This window comes from Anabrus simplex, chromosome 3, assembly GCF_040414725.1.
Source record: "Anabrus simplex isolate iqAnaSimp1 chromosome 3, ASM4041472v1, whole genome shotgun sequence".
Classification (NCBI taxonomy): domain Eukaryota; kingdom Metazoa; phylum Arthropoda; class Insecta; order Orthoptera; family Tettigoniidae; genus Anabrus; species Anabrus simplex.
Genome location: NC_090267.1, coordinates 350210249 through 350222361, shown reverse-complemented (window position 1 = coordinate 350222361; position 12113 = coordinate 350210249). Strand labels below are relative to the sequence as shown.

Here is a 12113-nt window from a genome sequence, read left to right as displayed (position 1 = left end):
GCAAATGCTGGGGCTGTAACTGAATTAAAGCCACGACTGCTTCTTTCCCACTCCTGGGCCTTTCTATCCCTTCGTGACCATAAGATCTATCTGTGTCGGTGTGACGTAAAGCAACTTGGAAAAGAAAACCAGTCTAATAAAGGAAACTATTATGCATTTTGGTCCGTATGTCAGTGTGATATAAATATCTCGCATGAATGGAAGACTGATATTGTAGATCACAGTATCACACAAAAACGCAAAGATAGTGCTAGCTGTTTCGAGAAGAACAAAAAATTAAGTGTTTTTTTTTTGTAGACGGGAAGGAAGATGATGCGGTCACTCAAGCAGAATGTTTGTTCACGCCGTTCATTGTCGAACATAACCTTGCATTGTCTTGTTCTGATCACGCAGGACCATTGTTCAGAAAGATGTTCCCAGATTCAGACATTGCGAAGAAGTACACGTGTGCTAGAACAAAAACATCTGCCATAATTAATGAAATGGTCTATGATGCTGATAGTAAGGTGATTCAAACTATAAAGACCGAACCTTTTGCGATTTCAACTGATGGTAGCAATGATAAAGATAGTAAGCTCTATCCTGTTGTCGTCTTGTTTTTCAACAAAGAATTGAAAAAGATTGAAAATCATTTGCTATCCATGGAAAATTTGAAGGGTAACTACTGGTGTTGATGTTGCTAATTTGCTCCTGGATGTTCCGAAAAAATATGACTTTCAGATGGCAAACTGCATAGCTTTCAGCACAGATAATGCTCCTGTGATGATGGGAAGAAAAAATGGTGCTCTTGCTAAACTAAGAGAGCTGTGCAAAAACATTATTATTATGGGATGCCCATGCCATTTGATTCATTTGGCTGCCATGAAGGGTGCAGAATCCCTTCCTGTCCAAATTGACGAGATGCTGATTGATATTTATTATTATTTAGACAAAAGCTCGAAGAGAAAAGATCATCTCAAAATGTATCAAGCTTTGTACCAAACTGATGTTAGAAAAGTATTAAAGCATATGTGCACATGCTGGTTATCCTTGGGGAAATGTCTAGAAAGATTGATTTCACAGAGTTCTTGTAAGGATGAGGTAAAATGGTCCAATGGCATAGACACATCCCTCAACTATTTCCAAATTCTCAAACTAAGGACATATGAAGAAACAGAAATGGAGCGTGGCCCTTGTGTCAGTAGAGTACAAGAACAAGCTTCTGTTATTTCTAGGAAAAGGTGGAGAGTAGTTCATCTCCATCTGTGAAGAAAATAAAGGACCTAGTTGCAGTGTCAATATTTCACAAGGGGAGAGACTATTTCTTTTTCTGTCGTCAAAATTCAATAAAGCATTTTGCTAATTTCTGGCAAATATCTTCCGTATATTTGAGAAAAATGATGAACTACTTCAGTCGCAAGCACCTCACATTCATGTTCTAAGATCCATGCTGACTGATATGTTGAAGGACATTCTGTGTAGGTTTGTAGCCAGTGGTCATAAAAAAAATATCCTGCAGTTTTAGAAGTGGTCTATCACATGAGAAAGAATAAGAAAGCTGATGATTATTTAGTAACTGGCTACTCAACATCTTGTCTTGTAGAAAATCTGGCACCCGAAGAATTATCGCAGCTTGTGATCATTCGTAAATTTAATTTGAATTGTGAAGTTATTGTTAATGCTCAAGTAGCTCAGATAAATTCTTTGCATTCTTCCTTCAATGCCATAAAGTATTTTGTTTCCAAGTTTTCTGTTATATTGCCAGTGAAATATGTTGAAGATGACCAAGAAGCTATGGATGCATTACATTGCCAGTTTTGTGCTTTCCAAGTGGAGAATTTACCATCGTCTGTTGTGCAAAAAGAAATAGTAGTTTGTTCTTGGTCTGGTATAGGGGATATACGAGGTGGAGCAATGCCAAATGTGAAAGATTATTAGCCAGATAAAGAAGATGAGGACACAATTCCGATCATCTCTGAATGACGAAAATCTCAAACTACAGTATTGGTGGTCAATTGAGTCTTGAGTGGAAAGTGTTTTTGAGCAGCAGTATGACAGTGCATTTTTGAAGAGGGCAAATTTAACTGCCAGTTCAGTGTTAAATAAGTAAACACAGCAATAATAATAATAATAATAATAATAATAATAATAATAATAATAATAATACCTACATTTGCATATTTTTCACCATTTGGTAAGTTGTAGTCATTTCTTGATTTAATGTCTAAATGTTACTATTTGTATGTACCATAAATGAGAATCATTAGGTATATTTTCTTCTAACTGTTTTTATGTTTTCTTAGTTTAAGATTTAAAATTTAATGGTCATTTGCATTGTAACTGTAGATGTGTACACCTTTTATCTTGTCCTTTCATTTACTGAAACCATGGCGCTGTATGCTTGATGAAATCCAAGAATTAAAAATCTTCCTATTTTTGATTTCTATAAGTTGGCAGGAATTATGAAATAAAAATGATAAAGCCTGGAATAAATGACTGAAGTTCAGACAAATGCTTCTGCAGAATCCAGTTTAAAACTGCTGCTTGCATTGTTTTCTATGGATTGAAAAATTTTAACCCTACTTAAGTGCTTATAGAACTTGGATATTAAATATAAATGCTTTGCTTTGGTGTGACAATGAAAGTTCTTACCATAAAATAGTTGTTTCTTTTACTTTCAGATCTATTGTTGGCTTTGTGTGTATTCACAGTACCAGATATTTGAAGAAATGCAATCTCCAAATATTGAGTTACTCTACCCTTAAGTCTCAGTTGTTGAAATGAAAAAAGCTGAGCATTGTGTTTTTTATTATTATTATTGTTAAACATCATCATCATCAGAGCATTTTTTTTTTTTCTCCAGCTGGAACACGTGCCGGTAAACTTTTAGGACCTTAATATTATTCCTAAATATACATTTTATAAGTACAGTATTTCAAAAGTGGGACTATCTCCATCTTAAATTTTCAGTTTTAGTCATTGGTAACGTAAATCAGTGGTCGATCAAGAGGGAAATCTCAGTTTGACTGTTATTCTTTTTGAAGTTTTGTTTCCCCTTTTCTTTTCAGTATGGTCTATGAAATTGATACAGAATGTCAATTTCTGATTCAAAGTCACTAAAAGCCTGGATTCTCTTGTGACTTTATATGCTGTTTGAAAACAAAACTCCCAATTATTACTCTACTCAGAAGTTTGGTCTGGATTTAAATATTGTAAATTACTTTTATCAAGAGTCAACTTAAGAATATGTTCTACCATAATGATGTTATCTGAGATGGTGAGTGCTAAATGCCACAAGCAAAAATTGTTTGAATTGCAATTATTGGATTCAACTTCGCAAGAAAGACAGCAGCTGCGATAGAAAAGTGCAAGGGGTGCTGGCGTGAGGTTCCAGCAGCAGACAGTTGTCATATTGAGCAAAGCAATGCCAGTGTGAACCCCAGTTTGGGAGCTGTTGTGAAAATTATTGGATTTTTAAACTCTTTTCATCTTGGCATTATTATTTTATTAAAATATTGTATATAAGCCTATAATATCCTTTTTTATAATAATAATAATAATAATAATAATAATAATAACTGAAGAAAAAGACAAGAGCTTCAAAGTTCTGATATGTTTCTGTTTGCTTTTCTTATGAAATGAGGTGGTTGTGTTCAGGTAGACTTATTTTTTAAAAGAAAAAAAAAAGCTCTGATTATCATCATCATAATTATTATTATTTACACTGTGTTCAGCATTGAAGATGAAACAAGTAGGTGGATAGTCAATGCTCAGGTATTTAATAATCTTTTATTCCTTCAGAGCTGTGCAGTAAGGAAGAAACCTTAGTATATAGAACTAGTGATAATCTCCATTCCATATCAGAAGTTATATTCTAAAGTGATTGTATTCCATCCATTTTAAATTCCTAACTTAGTAATTATAAGCAGTTTCATGCAGGCCTTAACTACAAATGCAGTATATCAACGTTGATAACCATTCTCAAAATATACTTTTAGTGATAAGATGTAAATATGTGAAGTATTTTTGCACAATAATGGAGCTTTCTCAGAATTTTGGATCTTGTAATATTTATGTGCACTGGAAAGAGTATATTTTATTTAATAGACTTCTTTTATACTTTCTCTCTGCATAGTGCATTTAAAAATAGTATTTTCGAACTAGTATTATTATTCTGTCTGGGATATTCTGAGGAAATTCCTATGCTTCCTCGCTAGGGGAGCCATCTCAAATCTTGAGCTCGAACTACTGTTACGAAGTAATGCATGTATCTCTTACACCCAGAATATTACTGTTGGACCCTAATAATTTATTGTTGTGATCTCAGTTCTTCAGTTTGTATATTGTTGACAGGTGTACATTTTGTGTCATCATTAATATTTACTTTTACAGCTTTTCTTCCTAAGGAAATTTTTTTTAGATTAAATTGCTTTTGCATTTTATGGATGTGGCCAAAACTGTATTTTTATAATCTCTTTTTTATGTGTGCTGAATAGACATGCAGTGTCTCATTCCTTCAGGATCTTTTTATTAAGAAGTGTTGTAAAACTCTTCTTCAATTTTTAGAAAAGCTGTATTGTTAATTATTTTGACGATATGCTTTATATCATTTTTATTTGAAAAAATGAAATTGCAATAGTATTTATCGTCATAAACTTCAAAACATAAAACAATTTTTAGAATTCATTTGCACATTCTTCATGTTAATATCATTTTCATTGCTTGATTTTGTTATAACTACAAACGCGCTTCAACAAATAACGTAACGAGGTCGCACAGAAAAACTTTTGTTTTACTTGCAGATATAAGGATACCCAGCAGTAGGGCTCTGATATTATTATTATTATTATTATTATTATTATTATTATTATTATTATTATTATTATTATTATTATTATTATTATTATTATTATTATTATTATTCAGTATAGTCACCATTCTTGTCCAAGCACCTGGTCCAATTTGCATCAAGTCCCTGAAGCCTAAAGCCTCCCTGATGGCATGCTGAATGCCTGTACAGTGATTGATTCGATCCAAAGAGATGATCAATGGGTGCTAGGTCGAGGCTGTAGGGAGGATGACTCAGATGGTTGATTTTCTCATTGGAAGAGCGACAATGAATGCTGTCACTTACTATGGCACGCTGGAGCATTTCCCAGAAAATGCTCTGAACTTCTCAACAGGCCTTGCACATGACGCCAGACCACACCCAGCCAACAGCACACATTAATTGTTACGGTGCTCGTGGTGGAATGTACTGCTGTAATGACATGGCTTCAGAGACTGGACGGATATTTCTTCTGTGTTGGACCGAGCGACTTGGCCGTGCGGTTAGGGGCGCACAGCTTGGGCTTGCATACAGGGGATAGTGGGTTCAAACACCACTGTCGGCAGCCCTGAAGATGGTTTTCTGTGGTCTCCCATTTTCACACCAGGCAAATGTTGGGGCTGTACCTTAATTAAGGCCATGGCCGCTTCCTTCCCACTCCTAGCCCTTTCCTATCCCATCATCACCGTAAAACCTTTTTGTGTTATTGTGACGTAAAGTAACTTGTAAAAGGAAGAAAAAGCAACTTCCGTGGTGGTATCAATGTCTTGGTGTTCTGTTGAGCAAGTGCTTGGACTGGAATGGTGACTAGGTTGAATAATAATGTGTATCAGTGTCCTACTACTGTGTTCCTTGTACCTGCTTATAAAATATTCTCCATGTGGGCTCATATTACGTTATTTTTTGAAGCTATCTTATACCTTTCAGTGGTTCTCAAATATTCTTCGTTCAGTAATCTTCAAATATTCAGGGCAGCTAAAGTTTCTATGCTCTGTAATTTGCTTTTCTGAGAGAATGGACTCAATTGACAGGATTTAAGGAAATCCTTCTTTTGATTTGGAGTACCCCAAGAAATGAAATTGTTACAGTATTGACAGGTATTAAAGAGAACTGATGTTCAGTATTTTTAGAGAAGGATGTTTTCAAAGCAAATCAATTTCATTTAGTATCAAACAAATCAGTATGTTTTTATTTCTTTTAATATAGTTAACATTCACTTACTTAGGTGTTAAAATTAGGGAGGATAGTAGGTGCGTGACAGAAATCTAAGAGCCAAATTGCTGAACAAAGTTTCTGTTTTAAATGCAGAACACTAGACTACTGTGTACCAACAGGTCCAACCTCCACCTTCGTGTAAATGTCCTACATACCTTCATCTGTACTGTACTACAGGATGCCTCAAACCTGAATGGCAAATAAAAGTGATATAAAACACCTGGAGCCTTTTGAAATATTATGTTTCAGTGAAATGGTTAAAATTGTGTGAACAGATAAATTACAAAATGCTGATATTTTGTGTAGAGTTTGGCAAAGAGATTAATACACAAACGTCTTTCTTGGTAGGGTCACACATTATGTCATTCATCAAGGACAACATTGTAGAAGGCAGTGTTGCCAACGGTGGAGCAGTGGAATAGGATTACCCACTAAACGGCTGCTTGAAAACCACCAGAAACCACTACCGTGCGTGCACGCGCGCGCGCGCACACACACACACACAACCCCTCCCTGAGATTTGTTGAGTTATGAAAATAAACTATATCAACACAAAAATGAAGTATATCTTTGCAGTTCAAAGATTAAAAGAATTGGAAATATATTTCATGGAAATTGGAAATATATTTCTCCGGGATCATTGATGTATTTCTCTAGCTCTTCGATAGAAGTCACAGGACAGAGGAAGGAGCAGGATATATTTTCACAGTGCCTACTTGTAGTAATACTTCGTTTGGTAGCTCATATGGCAGCATTGTTTATTTCTTCTCAGCTTTGCCTGACTCGATAAAAGCAAATTTATCACTTCGGATCTCATTCTATCTTCGGCTTTAGTTTTAATAATTTCTGCTGACCAAAAATTCTCTCCAAACAGGCTTGTTTTCTCACCACCACTTCACAAACTCCAAGTATGGACTTTCAGAATTTCTTAGTAATAATTTATCATATTCCCTTGCTCTTGGCTAACTTTAAAATGAGTGGCATTTTGAACTAATCAAAATGATGGAAGAAAGTATTCAAACTATCGAGGAAGTTGAAAAAATATCTGAAAAGTGAATGCAAATTACAAAAGGACTTGGTTTAGCAGTATACCCTTGAATTCCAAGGTAGGCTGACTGCATTCAATATCTTCCCACATAACATATTTCTGTGTATCAATGTGGCTGTGTATTTTCTGCATTTCTGAGTAAGTTATTTGACTTTCTGATATTGTGGGTATTGTTTACCAATACTGATAATTTTATTTTTCTGGTTGCTTCAAAAAACGTCAAGTTCTGCTGTAAGCACGTCTGGTACGTTACTTAAATTTTTTTTTAACACCTTCAAAAGTTATGAAACATTACAAAGCTAAAGTGTCAATTAAAAGAGTCTTTTTAAACTAAAGTATCCATCCAGAATATGAATATTTTACTAAAGAAAAAGCATTAAATAAATGGTTTTAAACAAACCAAACCCCCAGGCACTATGGCCTTCTTGGAATCTTAGCCAGATGAACTAAAACTGGCATTCCAAGGTCAGGACTGTGTGTGTTAATGGTGCAAGATTCCTCTGTTCTTGAGTTAGGGTGAAATTTTCAAAAAGAGTAAAATATATCAAAATATAACGTACTAACAACTCGGTTAAACAGTACTTACAGTAATACATGTTCTGCTAATAATATTATTGAGATTTTGAACTTGCAACATCAAATTACAATGGATGTGTCATCACTGAATACAATTTTCCTCTTCTCATAAAAGCCTGTTTAGACAAGACCATAGCCAGCCAATTCAATGAGTAGTCAGCACAAAAGGAAGAGGGAACATAACACGTTAACGCTACACATTTGGTTGTTGGTCTTGAAGCAGAGAACATGTCAAAATGCGAAAATAAAATGTGTTTCATACTGTACCGAAATTTATAACACAGACTGAAAATACCTCTGGAATGCAGACATTCAGCTCGGTATTGGAATTAGATTCCAAGTACCTAAGCAGGGGCACCATGGGCCGGCATTACACCTGTCTGTAAACTATATTGCCTGGCAGGCATATCCCCTCCTGGTGTACGTCATGAGGTCATAGCACAAACTGAACGAACAGAGTCAGTAGAGGATCAAGCTCATCCTCTCTTTGGTCACCAATTTCCAAGGAGACGGTTCAAATCAAGGAAAAGCTTTGTGCGGACAACAGCAGACTTCAGAGTGGTGTGGGGAGGTGTAGAGTCTATTTGCATAAATAGCGATACCCATAGGGTTCAGATCTCTGCAAGTGTGGGGTAAAGCAGACAATGTTTCACCTGAGTACTTGTGAACTGTACCCATACTCGTGCATAATGCAAGAGTTAATGGTAGGCTGTGATGGTGCTATGAAAGTGGCCCATTACCGAGCAAAGATCATTTAATCTGAGACATTTTATTTATTTTTCAGTTGTATAATAATTTTAGCATTCCTTTACCGCAGTGTACGTTATTGCTTCGGACTGCAGTAAATAATTAATAAATAAATAAATAAATAAATAAATAAATGTACTGAAAATAAAAAGCTGCTTACTAATATTTTTAAATAATGGTAGCCTAAGAGAAGTTGGTTGCATTACACCAGAGTTTTGGTGTGTGAGTTTAGGAGTGCGTAGCTGTGAGCTTGCATTCGGGAGATGATGGGTTCAAATCCTACCGTCTGCAGCCTTGAAGATAGTTTCCCGCGGTTTCCCGTTTTTACACCAGGCTGTACCTTAATTAAGGCCCCGTTTGCTACTTGCCAATCCTAGCCCTTTCCCATCCTTGTCGCTGAAAACCTTTGTGCGACATTAAACCACTGGCAAAAAATTTTATATGTGTTTTGCACGTCTGTGTTATGCACAAAACTGCATTTGAGACTCTCAGTGCATTCTCAGTTCGCCTGATTTCTTCTTTGAGACTAGCTGGGTGAAAGTTACGGGAGCATGCACCCTCAGGAATCGCGACCATACTTCAGAGATTCCATGTACAGATTTTAAGCAGCTGAAAAACAGACAACTTCAAGCATGGAGATGATTTTTTAACAAACATGTAGTAGCTGATGAATACCTCATTGTCAGGTTAAATGCATCACGCTCCAAAATACTGCAGGTGAATTATTGCTGTGAAAATATTGTGAATACAATAATTGTACATCCCTTCTTGAAAAGGTTTGATTGGGGATTAAGGGTTGGCGAGAGTGAGATTTTAAAATAATAGATTAAGGGAAAATGAAACTGTTAAAGATGAAGACTGGAATGTATTCACCCATTTTATAATGACAAGTGTCTACAAGGGTATATAATATTAACAGTAGATCCTAGAAAATGCTAGTTCAAAATTCAATTGTATGTATAAATTTAGCAGATTGCTTCCTGTGCCTTCTGTAAATATTTCTTTCTTCCCTAGGTTTATTTTTGGAAACATATTGTAATATTACTGCTATAAGGTGGTTAAGTAATCTTACAGCTAATAAATGGATTTGCCCTTAATTTTTAAAGTTGTTTACATCTGGGAGATCTTAGTAGACGTGTGAACAACAGCATAACGATGAAAGTAAGGCTTTGTTGATACAGAAATACTCTGAACACCTGAAAAGCATTGTAACAAGGTTTCACTTTTGAAATTTGTTTAATATATTAATGTACAACAAAACCTCTGTAAACTGAAATAAAGTAGTCTGTCTCTGTTTTGGATAAGCAATTGTTTGGATGAAAGTGGTTACACATTACAGAGTTCAGCTGTAGGAAACACATATATATAGTACAAAAAGTGTTGTTGGTCCAGTAACAGCAAGCAAGCTTGTAGTTTTACATGACTTTTGATTTCATAATCATTGCCTCAAGACCTCCAATTTTATGTTGGCCGAGCAAATTTGCTGTGCAGTTAGGGTCGTGTAGCTGTGAGCTTGCATTTGAGAGATGGTGGATTCGGATCCCACCATCGACAGCCCTGAAGGTGGTTTTCCATGGTTTCCCATTTTCACACCAAGGAAAATTTAGGTCACAGCCACTACCTTCCCAGTCCTAGCCCTTTTCCATTCTTGTATCGCCAGGAAATCTTCGATGTGTTTGTGCAACGTTAAAGCCATGGGGAAAAAAAAAAAAATAGAACTCGAACCACATTTGCAAAAATCCCACCTGCAGGATTCAGACTGGGGTGTTGAAGCAAAATTGTATAATGTAATGCTATCAAAACTTTATAATTCTCTTTTTAAGAAGTTCTGTGTAGGAAATGCAAAGAACTAATGACAGCAACTATTTTGTAATTATTATTGTTGCTACTGCTTCCTCGAGATTTAACATATGTACATTGTACATGTACATGGTGAAAAGAAAAGTTACACCGAAAATATGAGTGGTGTATGAAATGTATTTGCTACAATATGGTACAGCTGTTAATGTCATGTTTTTGTCCAGGAGGACAAAAATCAATGTGTTCAGTTCTGCTCTATGCCACATGCGTGGCGAGTGTTCATAAACATAAAAGTACTCACTTCATATGAGTGATTACCAAACAAATATTCACGGCACTGCTGTCTACAGCAAGTGATGGTAAACATAAAGTTACACCACCACTTTGTGTGCTTGTTGTGATTCAGTCTACTACTATGACTTTCATCCAGGTGCATTGTGTTTGTCATAACAGGTCACTTGCCCTTGTGACTGGAGTGACTCACAACATACAGAAGCAAAGTACTGTACTACGGTGCATGTTCATAGCTATTGTATTACCTCACCTAAAAGTATTGTTTTAAAATGTACCATTACTGGGACATAGTGGATTCGAACCCCACTGTTGGCAGCCCTAAAAATGGTTTTCCATTTTCACACCAGGCAAATGCTGGGGCTGTACCTTAATTAAGGCCACAGTTGCTTCCTTCCCACTCCTAGGCCTTTCCTATCCCATCGTCCCCATAAGACCTATTTGTGTCGGTGCGACGTGAAGCAAATATGGTCGTGATACAACATTCCCCCTTCACTCTGTATAGAATAAATAATGTAGGTTTCAAATATCTTGATAATATTGTACATTTTAGTATAACATTTTTCAGTTGACAGAGGTTTAATGGGCAGAATTTACTGTTGTTTTTTAAATTTTATCATTCTTTGTGTGTGTGTGTATATATTTATATGTAATACTCAAAGACCAACATAGAAATCCCTTCGTCCATTTAAGAGAACCACTGCTCAATTCCGTCCATGGTTATAGCTTATATTTAAGCTTCTCATTGTTGTTTGTATTCATGATGGGACTTGTTATATCAGGAATATTAGTATACTATATGCAGTTTTATACTATATTTGATAAGAGTTTATTGTAATAAATTTTAATAAAAACCCTGTGTCTTATTATTTGAGTCCTTATCCTATCTTGCTTTCGCAAATGACCTAGTCATACTCAGCAAAACCGAAAATGATGCTACTACCTTGTTAAATTTGGCTGAAAGCAGCTTTGCAGAAATTGGTTTACATATCCATCCTCTTAAAAGCAAATCTATAATCCTGAAGAAAGGAAAATTAACTGAAGGAAACGTCACTACAGTCGAAGGATCAATAATCCCATCGATAAAAACAAACAGTGAACGAATCAAGTATTTAGGAATTGACTTCAACAATGAAATCTCTCTTGACAGACATAAACTAATAAGCACAATAACTTCTGACTTAAATAATCTGGTAAAAACAAAACTTCTAAAACCAGAGCAAAAGATCAAGATTATTAACTGAGTTTGTTTGGCCTGGTTTGATCTATCCTCTACAATGTGCCCCTCTGACACAACTATCAAACACTTTTCTTAAAGATCTGGACAAAATTATAACAAGTTCTGTAAAAGAAATAATGACGCTGCCTGATGATACTCCAAATTTGATGCGGTATAGTGCCAGAAAAGTCAAAGAGATGGGAATAATCTGCACAGAATGGGAAGCTAATATACAGCATTACAATATTTGTAATCGCTTACTCCATGTTCAGGACGTTCACCTACCGTACGTTAGGAAGTTACCTGAAGAACAAGATATGGCACTCCACAGACTTGACATAAAAAAGGAAAGTCTCCCCCCAAAGATTGACGGAAGAAAACTATGCGAAATTATGAGAAATCGGTCCTTT

General features: G+C 35.7%; 1 protein-coding gene across 1 annotated transcript in view; it reads left to right on the top strand.

Annotated features, from left to right (window-relative positions):
* Positions 1–11338, top strand: part of pasi1 (pasiflora 1) — a 90150-nt gene extending 78812 nt beyond the window's left edge. Inside the window, exon 6 of the mRNA XM_067143236.2 lies at positions 2661–11338. Coding sequence (XP_066999337.1) covers positions 2661–2744 — 84 coding nt within the window. The 3' untranslated portion in view covers positions 2745–11338. The remainder of the gene's footprint in view (positions 1–2660) is intronic.
* The last annotated feature ends 775 nt before the right edge of the window (positions 11339–12113 follow it).